Below are 14,380 nucleotides of genomic sequence, written 5' to 3'. Positions count from 1 at the left end.
AATTGAAAACCGAAGAAATGGCCATCATGAACCGCTCATATGCCGTTTTGTTGATCGTTCTTGTAGCATTGTGCCAAATCATCGCTGCACGATCTGAGAAGGTCCCAGTTGGACATCTTACGTCTGCAGAGATCGAGGAGCAGATCCAGGTTGGTTAATTCTTATCAAATATTAGATGTTGATCTAAAGGGGATCTCGTATGCTGATTCTTCTAGCAATGTCCTCTGGTACAAACTCTCAATGCCCACAAAGCATCGACGGCCCATGAGGCCGCTACAGGCTTCACAGCTCGAGCATTCGCTGTATTGTTCCCAGGATCACCCGCTGTCAACACTCTTTTGTTCGATATCACCCCTATATTACAACCGAATCTGTACTGATCATGTAACAGGAGCGTGCTGTACATTTCTGGACCTCCCAATTTCTTGCTGGCGCTGTGCCCTGCGGACATTGACCCAGCATCTTTGAACACCATGGTCGCTTTCGCTTTCGGTGGACTCATGGGCGACACACTCTTTCATCTTCTTCCGGAGATCTTCGTCGGCGAAGATAGCCCAAAGCATGTGACTCTGGTAGTCGCCGATGGTAACAAGAACATCTTGCTCGGGATCGCCATCATGGTTGGCTTTGTCAGTTTCGTCATTCTAGACAAGGCTATTCGTATTGCTTCTGGAGGCGACGAGGGTCACGGCCACTCTCACGGTCATGCTCATGGTAAGATCGAAGGTGGTGACAAGGCCGCCGCTTCTGCCTCAGCATCTGGCTCCGACAAAGGTGCTCAAGCCGAAGGTCTTCGTCAACGTAACAGTGAGAAGAAGGTAATTGTGCCTGTGGAGCAGCAGGAAAGTGGTCCCAGCTCGAACAGGGGTTACCTCAACATCATTGCCGACTTTACTCACAATATTACCGATGGTCTTGCCATGGCATCTTCGTTCTATGCTTCTCCCACCGTCGGAGCATTGACCACCACTGCAGTTTTCTTCCACGAGGTCGGGTTTGTGTGCATGAAATTGGATGAATCTGGCTAAATCGGTCACAGGTTCCTCATGAGATCGGCGACTTTGCTCTTCTCATCCAGTCCGGATTCTCCAAACGTGCAGCCATTGGAGCACAGTTCTTGACTGCCGCAGGTGCTCTCACAGGTGCTCTCATGGGCATCGCAGTTCAAGAATACGGCGGTAACGCTACCGATGCCATGGCTACCCCTGGCCTCTTTGGTACCAGCCTTCACTGGGGTGATCTCTTGTTGCCCTGGACTGCTGGCACTTTCATGTTTGTCGGCATGAGTGTGGTTCCTGAGCTCATGGAGACAGGTCCCAACAAGGTCGCTGAGATCAAGAAGATCATCACTCAGTTGATGGCCATTGCCGCGGGTGCTGGTATCATGATTGCGTAAGTTCACGACATCCTCGCCCATCCGGGAAATACAAGCACTGACAAGAACACAGAATCTCGTGGTCATGATTGACAACCAGATCCACAGACCTGCATTCGCGATAGTTGAAAGAAGAGCTTTGGATATTTGGTGTAAAAAGAAGAATAGGGGCATGATTGCATGTGTCTACCAGACCTGAATCGTTGATAGGGGTATCGTAGCGAAAAACGGAGAATAGACAAGAAAACCAGCAGTCTTTAACTTTCCATCAAACCGGAAATTTGGACCTTCCCTCGAGTAGCATGCGAGAATCAAAACTGGACAAAAAAGGAAAGGAAGCGCCAGAAAGGGTCGTGAAACAAGGCAACGCGAAAAAGATATTGGGGCCCGCTCAATCCTCCCAGATGGTCTCGAGGTCTAGATCGACCGTTCGCTCACCACCGCAGATGCTCCATCTCTTGCGGCCAGAATCTCCGCCTCGTCTGCCAAAGCCGAAGCCAACACTTCGGTGGCCTGGAATGTCTAGACTGCCCCTTCTTCGGGGCTCTGTGTCGTCGTTCTCTTCCTCCTCCTCCTCCTCTTCCTCTATTGCTGCACGCTGCTTAGCTGCTCGGTCAGCCTCGATAGCTTCCCATTCTAGATCTGGGTTGTCTTCGATGGTTTCGAGGGATGAGATGCTAGGAGATCGGGAGCGAGCGGAAGATGGTGTGGTTGAGATGCTCGAGAAGGAAGAGTTGCTGGCATAGTGATGCAGTGATGGAAAGTTCTCGTTAAAGCGAGCTGAAGCGACCGAGGGTGAAGAAGTAGCTGAAGCTGAGCGGGACGTGGCAGCTGAAGGGGTAAGCGAGTGTAGGGGGGACGAAGGTCGTTGTCGACGCAAAGACAGCGAGCGTCCGAATGGAGCTGCTTGTGATGGGTTGTCGAGATGAGATCGTGGGGTTATGTTGAGCTCGGCATCCTCGGAAATGCTTTGAAAAGCTCCGTCGTAGGAAATGGATTGTTGTGTATAGGTCGACTCGTCTAGTGGCAGTGGAGAGCGAGGGCGGAAGGGTGAGGTCGGTCGCATGTTTGGCGAGTATGGGTGTCGTGGGGACAACGAAGACATTGGGCTCGACGGGCGCAGCAAGGGCGACGCCGAGGGGGAAGAGTTATATTGGTGGCCGGCCGAGTGCACCGAGGGCAGCGAATGTGCACGCGGCGCCATGGGAGGAGCGAGCACAGAGGCGTGGGATCTGGAGCGCAGATGGGGCCTTGTATAGGGAGACTGGTTTCGCGGTCGCAGGGGCAGGCTGTTTGAGCTGTAGCTGCCGCTGCCGCTGCCGCTGGGACTGGCGGCGCTGCTGCTGTGGGTGTTGTTGAGCGGAGAAGAAATGTCGCTGTTTACAGCAGCTGCAAGCACAGGCGGCTTCTTCACAGGCGTGGCAGGATGCGTCGTTCGCCGCGGCGCATCTGGCCGTGGTCGCACAGTTTTGTCGTCCATGGTATCAACAGACTTCAGCTGCCCGCTGTCCGTCGCTCCGACTTCCACTGGCTCCATCAAGAGTGACGTGGGTGGTGACGACCGTTTGCTTTCGGATCTCTCGTATGCACCGTCCCGAAATGTCTCTCGTGGAGTATTGCCTTTCCGAGAGCCTCTTTCTGCAGGAGAAAACTCTTGTTCGTCGACTGGCTTCAGGCACGCAAAAGCCTCTCCCCTATGCTGTGTAAGCGGGTGGCCGTCTTTGCTTATGTGAAGAAGTGGAAACGTGGGAGAAAGTCTTCACCGCAGGATCGACCACACATGCGGACCCATTCACGAGACTCTTTCTGTTCACAGGTGCCAAATGTCTCAGCTGCGCGTCCACCACTGCCCCTTCTAAATCTCGGGATTGCCATGCACGAAACCCAAACAACAGAATGATAATCAAACAACGCATCCGAGTCTCCCGTCTTCGTCATGCATCTAGGTCTGCACGAGTCACCGGGGAATCTGCGCGCTGCTCCACACTCGTCCCTTCCTGAGTTCCCAAGATCAAATCTTGCCCTGAGCGAGCCAAGCTGCTCGGCCCAGACCAAATCATCCCGGGAACGTCTTTTGCTGATGATCATTTACATCTCTATCCGTCATCCCTTGATTCTCTAACGATCACCTCCCTTGAACTCCTGAGCTTTGTTGTGTAGCCACTGGCAGAAGCTTTGGACCAACGTGATCAACGCCGTCTTCGGGCCTGAATATCGCTTGTGTTCATCATGTCTTCAAGAGCTCGGGATGTGAGGAACTATTGAGTGGCCAATGGCCCATGATTTTCACGACTAACAAATGGTACAAGCTAGATATTGGCTCTATTTCGGATTGCCCATGTATCTCTTTATACCTTGACGATGCCCAGCGCGGTGCGTAAAATCGAAACCCGGCAACATTTGTCTGACGGGAGCCTTGTTTCCTCAAGATGTCCATACATCAGCCCATAGGGATCAAGTCCAGATGGTAGCACTCTCTGCAGTGTCATGTAGAAAGTAGAGTGCGAAGGTTTTCCGGACCAGTGCGAATCGATGAAGGACCTGAGTACTCGAGCAGGCAGACGCTATTGAATAGATGGACAAGAAGTATCAAGTCCAGGCGAGTAGGTTCCGTTGGTAAAAGTCCAGTCGCCATTGCGGAAACATTGTCGATGGTGTCGTCTGTTTGCACACAGGCGTTTGCATGGTCCCGACGAGTTTCTCAAGTCCGCACCATCCACAACAAACGCAATTCTTTTTCGTTCTTCTGCTTTTGTACGCAAGACAAGAGCCTGATGTCTTGCTGTTCTGCCATCAACATGATTCTCCTGCACCTCCTCTTTTGCTTGTCAGTCACTGCCAATGCTATCGGTCAAATCACGAAAGCATCCTCCTGTGCAGTTCAAGCAGACCCACGGCGTTCACAAGTCGGACTGCTGATCCAGAGGCGTGAGATCACCTCATATTGTGATTCAAAGGGCTACGGTAGGTCCAATGTTGTGTCATCTTTTTGTGAATCTTGACTGACCAGTATCTAGCCTTCTGCATCGAGCCAGCAATTTGCGTATATGGCAACGATGGGTATGCGTGGTTTTCCCTTCACGACCACGCCTGATCGCTGATCAGAGCATACAGATACGTTGGATGTTGTACTGCCATTGGTGCGGCTTGCTCTCCTCGTACAGAGTGCATCGATTACACATCCGGCATTGAGGCCCCTTGCGACTACATCACTGGAGAATGCGCTTACTGGTAAGTCAACTTGGCCGCGCTCGTATTGTCCACTAACTCATCATGACTAGCTCTGAGTCTGCTCTGCCGTTCTGCCAGACCAAATACCGAGACGGAAAACACGTGTTTGCCTGCGGTGTCCAGCGTTTGACCACCACAATCACAAAAACCGACATAAACAGTGCTGCTCTATCCCTCTCTACGCAATCAATTTCTCCGGCAAGTGTGTCTGCTGCTCCCACAGCTGTTCCCGCCCATGGTACTCCGTCGATTGAGACGAGCTCTGCCAGTGGCCCTCAGATCTTTCCATCCACATCAGCAGTATCGTCTACTGCATCACCTGCATCGCTATTTTCGTTGTCGACCTCAACGTCAACCAGCAAGAGTACAAATGCCGCTGGCCCGGAGCCAACGCCAAGCAGTTCTATGGCTAGCTCTCGCGGACTCATCATCGGTGTTGTGATTGGAGCCGCAGCTGGTTCGATACTTTTACTGGTGATTCTCTTCATTACCTGGAAATACTGGAAGCGTCGCAGATCTGGTGTGGGAAGGAAACCCAAGGAGAAGCCAAACAAGGCTGGTTACTCACTCGGCTCAGGAGAGGACACTACTGCGGAACACACCAACAGTCAACACGATGTGGTCGAAGGCACAAGCAACTCACAGAGTCCAGCTGAGTTAGAAGAGCAGCCGCACAGGTCGAACGAGGACGTATCCGGGACTGCGTCGATTCGCAGCAACCACGGTAATCAGCCTTATTCACCAGAAGATATCCGCGGAGCAGCAGAGGCGCCTTCCAACAACTACACCTGGTCCTCTCCTAGAATGAACCACATGACAAGCCCGACTCCGTCCAACTCGTCGTTGTGGATGACGTCGCCCAACATGGGAACGCCTAGAGTACCGTCACAGTATGTCGCATACACGCCCTATACTCCGTCTTCAGTCTATTCTCCCAGCGGACAACCGCCGTCCAGCTTGCCTCAGCCGCGAGACAGAGTCGGCAATGCAACGCAGGAGTCACCGTTAGTAGAACTGGAGGCAAACGAGATTGGTAGAGCACAATGAGCTGCGATCGAACCGACTGCTGTATTGGTTTCAAATTGATCAAGAAAAGGTGTTGGACGGATCTGTTTTCGGCGGAGAACTAGGAGCAAGCCTACATAGTTACAACGTCCCGGATAAAGCATTCTTGCCGGCCGAGAAGTCTAGGCAGTGTTTCAAAGGTCCTGTAGTCCATAACAATGCCAACGAGCCTTGCGACGAGAATATTGGGGTGTTTCACACGGCGAGTAGTAGGGAAGAAGTTGAATTTTGAGAATTAGACACAGGCGTAGAGGAAGAGGGTGTGGGCTTCGTGAAAGCGTTTATTGTCTCATGGTTCTCAGGCCGTCTCTGGTTGGGGCAGCAGCGCGCTTGAAGCTCTGCAGAAGATCAGAAACTAGTCGTACGGAGGAAGGAAGAGACGTACGTTGTCGCACTCCTCCCATGCTCTGCCGGCACCAAAACCGAAACCGACAAAGGCAGGCCAGGCGCGACGCTTGAAGAGGAGGACGGAGAAGATGACACCGAACGAGGCACCGAGGGTGGAGCGGATGAGCATGGTGCTCAAGCAGTGGTCCCACTGGTACAGCAGAGTCAGTAGGCCGGAGACAATTGGAGAGGCAGGTGGTCGCATGCCTTCTCGTTGAGCAGAGCCTCGCTCATGGGTCTGTTAGAGCGCAGAGAGCCGGGGGCCGAAGGCGATGTGGGGGCGGTCGAGTCGGACATTGTGAAGACGGGAGTGAATTGGTGTGTTAGGACAATGGGATGTCTGCTGTCGTCGCGATGAGGCCCAGCCCTGCCAGCTCCGGGAGTCGGTCGCGCTTTCCCGCTGGACGCTGCACTGTGCAGATGCCGAGCTTGGACCAGCCTTTTCACATGCAAACTGCAAAGTTATGCCGGCGTTCCATCATCATTCGAGGAAAGAGCGTCGACTTTTTCCCATCTTCCATTCAAGCCGGTCATGGCTGCCCGCGTTGACGATTCAAAGGTGCATGAAGCTTGCCGTTCACATGAGGGCATTCACTAACATAGCCAGTCGTCTTTGCAACGCCTTCTCTCTCTGGACAAATCCTTCGATACCTTTGACGAGCGTGTTCAAGAAGCCGCTCGCATTCTCAGCATTTCCTTGGACCCTCAATCCGACGTCGCATCCCCCGTACACACCTCCAGCGCCCATACTGCTCGTCTCGACTTTGTCCTCCGCTGGCTGCTTGAAAAGCTCTCTGCCCGGTCAGAGAACAGCCAATGCCTTCCATCATGGATCCTCTTGCGTCGCATCCTTGAGCGCATGCCGTCTGCTGCTCTGGCAAAGTCATTGTCGGCTGCTGGTCCTCTGAACACCTTCTCCAATGCCCTCGCCCACCTCTTCCCGTCCACTTCTACCCGAGTCTTGGATGCCACCGATGACGGCAAACGCTCCAGCAAGAAGAGAAAGAGACAAAGTGCTGCCAATGATACAACATCTGCTCATCCCGCACTTATCTTTAGCGAAATCCTGGCCTCGATACGTCTTTTGATCTCTCGTTCAATTCAGACCCCGTCTGCAATGGATGCGGCATCCGAGAATCGCGTTCACGCCCTTCTCCGTCTTGATCATGCAGATCTCGTCCGCTTCGTCAAGTACACCCTGTACGGCTTGTTGAGCCTACACTCCTCCCAAAGTATGGCCATTTCTCTCGCCGCCTCTTCATTGGCTCTGATTCAAGATCTGGCCATCCTGCAACCCAACGCTGTAGTCGACCCTTCGGACATGTCCTTCTGCACCGAGTGTTTATGGCCTGCCGCTCTTCTTCTACATACTCTAAACTCGGACGATACCTCTTCAGAACACTCACAACACGCCGTCCGTTCCCTCGACCGTTTATTGGCCACCCACCTCTTCGTACCAGCAAGAACTGCTTTCTACAGCTCCAAGGCCGTTACACAAAAGAAGCGATCACAACTAGAACTCCCCGGATTGGCGCAAAGAATGGAGTCTCTGCGCTCACAAATTGTGGCTCTGAACGAGGACAGTCCTAATTCTTCCAAGCGGGCCCAACTTTCTCATGCCTATGCATGTGTACCGCTATTGCTGGATCTGGCTGTTCGGTGTGCACCAATTGCTAGTCCTAAGCAGAGGATTGTAGAAGCACCATGGATTCATCTCGTCTTTACAACGTTGTCGGACATCATATCGGTATCTGACAGAGGTTCAGACGCTTCTGTTATCAACCAGACCTTGATTCACATGCTTGACGTACTGTCAGATAAGAGTCTGGTGCTCGATACTGGTGTGTTGAGCGATATCCTGGATCAGCGATGTAATCTTTCAGTATCATTAAGCAGCTCCTCTCAAGCGCTACCCGACTTCCCACTTGTTGCTAGGATTCTCAACATGAACTCTAGCATTTTCACCGATGTTGATGCTGCTCCAGCCAAGAACTTGTTCGAGGCACTAACAAATAACGGAACAGCAGAGACGTCGAAGATCTCGAATGCGGTCTCCACAGACGATTGGTCAAACCCTCGCAACATATGCTACAAAATTGTGTTACCTCTGATGCATGCCTTTGCTCGCGCACGCCATCTTCCCGCCTTCCTCGATCAATGGGCCGCTTGTCTCAGCACACAGATATCAGCCAAAATGTCAGGGTGGCTTCTTTGGGCTGACGCGTCCTTGGAAGAGTCGTTGAGATCTGTCCTGGAGACTTCGTTGACATCTGCACAAATCTCGGAACTGCTGGAATCCCGCCAGGATGCCTTGAATCGGGCTGTCACATCTTCATCGATTTCCAGCCCCCAGACCTTGGCGAACATCGTCTTGCTCACCGCGATCATCGGTGCTGTAAAGACTGATGCCACCATCGACACTCTCCTGCCTCATCTAGAATCGCTCCTGTCTGCTTTGGAGAAGGCCTTCATCCAGGCTACAGAGAGCAACAGTACCCTCTCTGCCCACATGATTGGTCTGTGTTCACGGATCTACCAGCTTTGGTACCCAATTTGGTCGACGTCCAAGACGAGTGCCGAGGTTCAGACGAGGAATGCAACACTTCTAGATGGGCCAGTCACACAATTCGCCTTGCAAAAGATCCAAAGTGGCTCAAAGGCGAAGTCGGGTGCTACTGCTGGCACTGTATCCGATGTCGATTCTGCATTCGTATTCATTGCTTCGATATGTGACATGCAGCGGCGTCTGACAAGCCATGAATCAGATTACGCACACTTGTTCTGCCGTGCAGCCTTGCCTTCCAAAGACGGAAGCAAATCCTCTAGTTACGCTTCGCAACGTCCCTCCGCTTTTCTGACAGTTCTCACTGGGTTTCCGGAACTCTTGACCTGCATTCCTACGACTGAGAGAGTCCAACTCTTTAAGGATCTGTTCGGCGGATTCTTTTCTGAGTCGTCATCCTCAAATTCAGTGCTAGTCGAGTTTCTTGACGCAGTATTCGCAACTAGTGACATTCCGACAAAAGATGACCTTTTCACCGTAGTCTGTGAGACAATCGAGAGCTCAGCTGCCTCGGGGTCGTGGCTTACGATACTTCTCCAATGGCCCTTGAAAGGATTTTCCCGTCAGCAGCGCGAGAAAATCTTGGATGTCACTGTATCTCTGGTAATACACGAGAAAACAGGTGGAAAGGCTAAGCAACAAGCTATCGATCTAATTGCTGCATTGCTTGAGCTGCCAAATGCAACGGCCAAGATCTCCGTGACACCCGATGTTCTATGGGAGCTAGCTGGAGTTACTTATGACAGTACTTCGCTGAGCGCTTTTGACATCGTCTGCAAGCGCCTTCTGGGACATATCCTCGACACCAAAGATCAAGATCGAAGCAAATTGTATTTGGAACAACTCTCCGTATTAGTATCCAATTTCGTGAACAAAAAGAAAGACTTGGGCTTACCGTCGACACCCGGCAGAGTCTGGTTGACGAATGCACTGTATGAGACGTGCGAGATTCGTCTGACCGAGCAAGAGCTGTCGAGACTGCCTCACCGCTCTTCTTCCGCAATTGACTCGTTGGTCAAGCGGCTGTGGGAGACATTATCAAGCTCTACTGATGGTGAGCTCAGTGCCGCTGACTTGAAAAAGGCTCAAATCGCCATCGAGTTGTACATTAGTATCCCTTCATCTATCTTGGAGTCTGGCGGTTCTTCGACGGAGAAATGTGAGTAGACTGAGGGGCACCAATCAGTTTGTGCAAATGAACTAACAGTGTGCAGACGCAAAACGCTTCGCCAAAAAGTTGCGCGGGTTGATCGAAGAACCGAAGGACGTTCCTTTGTCAATCCAAGTGCGATGCTTTCAGCAGTTGTCATCCTCTGCATCCAAAACCGATCCCATCGACATATGCACAAGTGCCGAGCGTCTCCTAACGCAAGATATGGACGCCGGCCAGTATTGGCTCATCACCGATGCTGTCACAAAGAGTATTTCGACAATCGCCGAGAACGAGAAGATTTTGTTAGCAGAACGAATATTGCCTGCCTCAGTGGAGAAGTGCACTACCGAAAAGGTCATGTTGGTTAGATGCATCATATCAGCCATGCATGGTTCTCGCAAGCAAGCAGTGGCTCTCTCAGAATCCGGTTCGGTGCCTGTGTTGGTGTCGTTGCTGAAGCTTCTGAACTCTTGTTCCGAATACAGAGTTCACCAGCAATTAGTCGCATGCATCGTTACTGTATTGAGAGAACAGGTAAGCCAGAAAAACTCAATGTCTTTGCGACAACTGTTAATAAAACCTTAGCCGAACCTTGTTACACAATACGCTGCGGAGATGAGTATCGCTACCGTCATCACGCTTGCATCGCCTTCGTCGCCCGTCAAAAGTGTCAAGCAACCGACTTTGATGTTCGAAGGTCTCTGCACAATTACTCAGAGTCTCTTACAATTCCACCGCTCCAGTCTAGGTGGTCGCTTCCATCTTCTTGTACCTCTGATGCAAAGGCTTCTTGCCTGTCTGTTCCTTCCTAGTAGCAGAGATGCGGGAACAGTCAACAGATTCAAGCATCCCGCATGGCTCGACCCGACAAATGCTTCGTTGGATCTCAAGCACGCTCAAAGATATTCAAGACTTCTCGAAAACCTGTGCAACCCACCACAGCTCAACGTCTCAAGCAACCGAGCAAAGGCACCAGAACTCGTCGATGAGACACGCAAAGCCCGCATGCACGTGGCTCAGCATGCTCCTCACATCCTCCACTACTACTGCACACTGATCTTGAACGGTAAGCTAGGCGAGGGAATGAGAGACGCCTTGATGCCAGGCATATGGGCGATCATTGATGTCACCGAGATCGGTGCAGATGATAGTCGAGGTGTCAAGGCATTGAGCTCTAGCATGGGCAATGCTGATCGTGCCGTCTTGCGAGGCATTTGGGAAGATTGGCGACGATTCGGTGGAGCTTGGAAGGGTTAGTCATAGGTTCAATGGAATGAGTATCAACGATCATCATCAATCTCACATCTACGAGAAGTGTTCACACCCAACCAGATGGTACCAATGAAATACTTTGTGCTCTCCTTTCGTTATGACACTCCGGTATCGTGTAACACTACAACATTGTTGATTCTTCCTAGACATATGGACCCCTTGCAAAATTCGTGCATATTCGATAATGTATTGGCCATGAGCAAATGCCGCCGGCTAAATGGTGTTGACAGACAGGGTCGCCCAAGTGTCATCCTCAAAACACTATCTGATCTCCCATGCAGGATTCCGTAGCAGAAACTTGTCAGCCTTTTTAACCTCCAGACCACATGCCGAGGAGAGTCTAAAATGTCCATTAGTTGCAGCAGACATGTGGTACATGAATGGATGGATTGACTACTCGATACCTCTCTCGTTATCAACAGAGTACGTGCCAAGGCTCGGTTCATATCAAGGTTGCCGGTGACTGTTGTGACACCTTCCAACTTTTTATGGTAATTCAAACACACCACATGAACTCAATACCAATGTCTCGCCCAACCTCAGAACAAGTGGCAAACGCCTACGCTAGATGGAAAGGCAATGAAAAACCCACAGCACTCTGGTTAGACTGTGACACCGGACACGATGTATGCAACTTCCTTCATCGCCCCTGAGCGTCAAATCCGATGTAGGAACAAAAAACCAACAATTGAGAAAACATCTAGGACGCTTTTGCTATTCTGTTGGCTGCTCAATGTCCTGCGCTGAGGCTTTTGGGTATTAGCACTATCTATGGTAATGCACCACTGGTCAAGACGACGCAGAATACGAGATCTATCTTGAGAGCGATTGGAAGGGAGGATGTTCCTGTGTATGCTGGTGCTAGTAAGCCATTTTGCCGTGCTGCGGCGTCTGCGCCTGACATCCATGGAGAATCTGGATTGGGTATGTTAAAATGGGAATCTTGTGATTTTTTTGCGTGAGTACTGACGGTGATTGTGATAGATGGTACTACCGTCCTACCAGAGCCTGGAGCCCCTGAACGAACGGACATGTCTGCCGTGGTGGCCATGTACAAGGCTCTGATTGCTGAGCCGCCAAAGACAGCATGGCTTGTCGCTACCGGTAAGTTTGACTTCATATTCTGCAAGGACCTTCCAACTCAAACACGATATAGGATGTCTTACGAATGCTGCTCTACTCTTCAACACATTTCCTGATGTCGTTGGCCATATCGCTGGATTGACCATCATGGGTGGCGCTGTTGGAGGTGGTTTCACTAACGCACCCATGGGCTCACTCGAGGGCGAGGGAGAACGTTTCGGCAACTGGACACCTTGGGCCGAGTTCAACATTTACATCGACCCCGAATCCGCGCAGTCTGTCTTCAGCAACCCTATCCTTGCCGCCAAAACCACCATCGCTCCTCTGGATTTGACACATCAAATGGTAAGTGTACTAGCTCTCCAATCAGAAATAGTCTCATCTGACAGTTTCACAGCTAGCAACGCCTGAGATCTGCCAAAAACTACTCTATGGATTTGACGAGGAAGTGGATGGAACCGAGGCTTCAGTCCTCCGCGTCTTGTTCAACCAGATCCTTACCTTCTTCGCAACTACATACGCAGATGTCTTCGGCCTCACAGAAGGACCCCCACTACATGATCCTCTTGCCGTGGCAATGACTTTCCTCCCTGATCTCTTCGACGACAGAGGTGGTGAGAGATTCGATATCAAGGTCATCATCGATGGCGAACACGGTGTGGATGAGATTGCTAGAACAACTTCGCAGTGCGGTCGTACTGTGCTCACTCCTGTGAAGCCTGGCGCGGGTGGTGTGCGTGTGCCTAGAGGCTTGGATGCAGGACTTCTTTGGAGGATAATGGATCTGTGCTTGAAGAAGGCCGAGGGTAAGAACCCAGAGACTATGGCAATGTCAGGACTGTGGAGCGTTGCTGAGGATATGTGAGCATGTCGGGTAATGACATAGAAGATGTCTAAATTCTATAGATCTGTGTATAGTCGGAGTTTAGCATCGTCTTCTTGATCTCGCACTATTATCCTAGATTTCGTCTCGATCAGTAACCTGATTCTTTAGAGCTTCCTGATGACCCTCTTGATACCTGAGATGGAGTTAGCTCTGATTATTGACATTGTCGCTCGACTCACCAGCTCCAGATGTTCAGTCCAATCTTGACGCCACTATGCACGGGCATGCCGGCATGGAGACCTTGCTTCCATCCTTTGCCATCAACGTCGAAGTTTTCCCAAAACACAGCACCACCAGCTTTGGGTAAGAACGTAACACCATCCTCCTCTGACTCCTCGCAATCAATGTATTCACACCATCGTCTATCCTTTGGCCTGGTAAGTAACGGGAAATTGGTACCTCCTCCAGTACAGTTTGCTTCGATGTAAACCATGAATGTAGAAACACGATGTGCCGTCTTCGATGCAAAAGCCCAGTCATAATGGTGGGCGTAGTGGCCAGATGTCGTATAACGTTGCGTCCACAAGCGTTCGATGAAAGTGTCTACGGGCCAGCCTTGGAAGTTGAGTGCTCGCTGTTCGATGCATTGGACAATGCTGTCTCGTTCAATCATTGCCTTTTCAGATTTGCGGACACTGGTGTCTTCGGCTTCGACATTGTTACTATAAATTGTCGAGGGTTTCCACCTGTCTTCGCTGTTGTTGTGACGACTGTGAGCTTGCAGAACTTCCATTTGCAAGTGTGTGGATCAAAGTACCTGATCTTTATCAAATGCTTCGATTCTGCTTTCGACAAGAAATTCGGGATGTAGATGATCAAAGGGCTTCTTGAGAAGACATGGACCCCGTAAAGATGAGAATCACACTGCAAAGCGGTATCCGGATGAACAAGCTGTTCGGCCTTTTCTTGAGACAATGGTATGTTATGACTCTCATCAGATGAGGCATCATCTTGTGCAACACCAGAGAAAGGACCATTTATGAACACATATATTGCGGCGAGAATGGCAACATATTGTAGTATGGTTGCCGGATGGTATAATTGAGGATTCATATCAAGCACAAACAATTTATACTTTCGAAGACAGGATCAAAGAGACATGACAATTGTGGTAGGGTCGATCGGGTGGAGGTACTCGAGTAATAAGTCCTCAGACAAGCAACAAATGCGATTATAGACGCGGGCTGGGGAATCCCGGAAGGCACGGATAGATCGTCCTTTGCAGTGTCCGTCTGAGTCCTGCCCACGATTTCGACCCGACATCGCGTTGTACACGTTTCGAAGGTACGGTTGTCTAGAATATTTCACTTGCATTACAAGACTATTGATTAAGTGACGATGTTAGTGTGACATGGAGTTGTATCA

At 50.9% G+C, this 14,380-nt stretch overlaps 7 protein-coding genes across 7 annotated transcripts; 4 read left to right on the top strand and 3 right to left on the bottom strand.

Annotated features, from left to right (window-relative positions):
* Positions 1-26: 26 nt before the first annotated feature.
* On the top strand, positions 27-1,464 carry AUEXF2481DRAFT_4501 (uncharacterized protein; the record flags this gene model as incomplete). The annotated part of the gene is made up of 5 exons (XM_013489013.1): positions 27-149; positions 216-340; positions 392-989; positions 1,040-1,392; positions 1,449-1,464. 5 exons carry the CDS (start codon positions 27-29, stop codon positions 1,462-1,464), a joined length of 1,215 nt encoding a protein of 404 aa, XP_013344467.1.
* Positions 1,465-1,766: 302 nt separating this feature from the next.
* On the bottom strand, positions 1,767-2,855 carry AUEXF2481DRAFT_28960 (uncharacterized protein; the record flags this gene model as incomplete). The annotated part of the gene is made up of 1 exon (XM_013489070.1): positions 1,767-2,855. One exon carries the CDS (start codon positions 2,853-2,855, stop codon positions 1,767-1,769), a length of 1,089 nt encoding a protein of 362 aa, XP_013344524.1.
* A 1,294-nt stretch (positions 2,856-4,149) lies between these two features.
* AUEXF2481DRAFT_28959 (uncharacterized protein) lies at positions 4,150-5,653 on the top strand (the record flags this gene model as incomplete). Its single annotated transcript, XM_013489069.1, has 4 exons — positions 4,150-4,339; positions 4,393-4,435; positions 4,481-4,606; positions 4,657-5,653. The coding sequence occupies 4 exons, from the start codon at positions 4,150-4,152 to the stop codon at positions 5,651-5,653; spliced, it is 1,356 nt and encodes a 451-aa protein (XP_013344523.1).
* Positions 5,654-5,952: 299 nt separating this feature from the next.
* On the bottom strand, positions 5,953-6,188 carry AUEXF2481DRAFT_4498 (uncharacterized protein; the record flags this gene model as incomplete). Its single annotated transcript, XM_013489012.1, has 2 exons — positions 5,953-6,009; positions 6,057-6,188. 2 exons carry the CDS (start codon positions 6,186-6,188, stop codon positions 5,953-5,955), a joined length of 189 nt encoding a protein of 62 aa, XP_013344466.1.
* A 402-nt stretch (positions 6,189-6,590) lies between these two features.
* AUEXF2481DRAFT_28958 (uncharacterized protein) lies at positions 6,591-11,031 on the top strand (the record flags this gene model as incomplete). The annotated part of the gene is made up of 4 exons (XM_013489068.1): positions 6,591-6,617; positions 6,666-9,780; positions 9,836-10,308; positions 10,360-11,031. 4 exons carry the CDS (start codon positions 6,591-6,593, stop codon positions 11,029-11,031), a joined length of 4,287 nt encoding a protein of 1,428 aa, XP_013344522.1.
* A 539-nt stretch (positions 11,032-11,570) lies between these two features.
* AUEXF2481DRAFT_28957 (uncharacterized protein) lies at positions 11,571-12,994 on the top strand (the record flags this gene model as incomplete). The annotated part of the gene is made up of 5 exons (XM_013489067.1): positions 11,571-11,672; positions 11,751-11,970; positions 12,031-12,150; positions 12,203-12,474; positions 12,527-12,994. 5 exons carry the CDS (start codon positions 11,571-11,573, stop codon positions 12,992-12,994), a joined length of 1,182 nt encoding a protein of 393 aa, XP_013344521.1.
* AUEXF2481DRAFT_673922 (uncharacterized protein) lies at positions 12,946-14,317 on the bottom strand. The gene is made up of 3 exons (XM_013489314.1): positions 13,773-14,317; positions 13,199-13,710; positions 12,946-13,148 (listed from the first exon to the last, which is right to left on the bottom strand). The coding sequence occupies exons 1-3, from the start codon at positions 14,066-14,068 to the stop codon at positions 13,120-13,122; spliced, it is 837 nt and encodes a 278-aa protein (XP_013344768.1). The 5' UTR covers positions 14,069-14,317; the 3' UTR covers positions 12,946-13,119.
* Positions 14,318-14,380: the final 63 nt, after the last annotated feature.

Source organism: Aureobasidium subglaciale, assembly GCF_000721755.1.
Source record: "Aureobasidium subglaciale EXF-2481 unplaced genomic scaffold scaffold_8, whole genome shotgun sequence".
Taxonomy (NCBI): Eukaryota; Fungi; Ascomycota; class Dothideomycetes; order Dothideales; family Saccotheciaceae; genus Aureobasidium; species Aureobasidium subglaciale.
Note: the sequence above shows the minus strand (reverse complement) of the source record. Positions and strands in the feature narration are given on the sequence as shown.

Excerpts from the sequence above, each read along its gene's own strand:
- AUEXF2481DRAFT_673922 (XM_013489314.1), bottom strand. The coding sequence starts at position 14,068 with ATGAATCCTCAATTATACCATCCGGCAACCATACTACAATATGTTGCC. Across the intron at positions 13,711-13,772 it reads AAGCATTTGATAAAGATCAG|CGAAGACAGGTGGAAACCCT; the intron begins GTACTTTGATCC and ends TCACAACAACAG. Across the intron at positions 13,149-13,198 it reads GATTGGACTGAACATCTGGA|GTATCAAGAGGGTCATCAGG; the intron begins GCTGGTGAGTCG and ends ACTCCATCTCAG.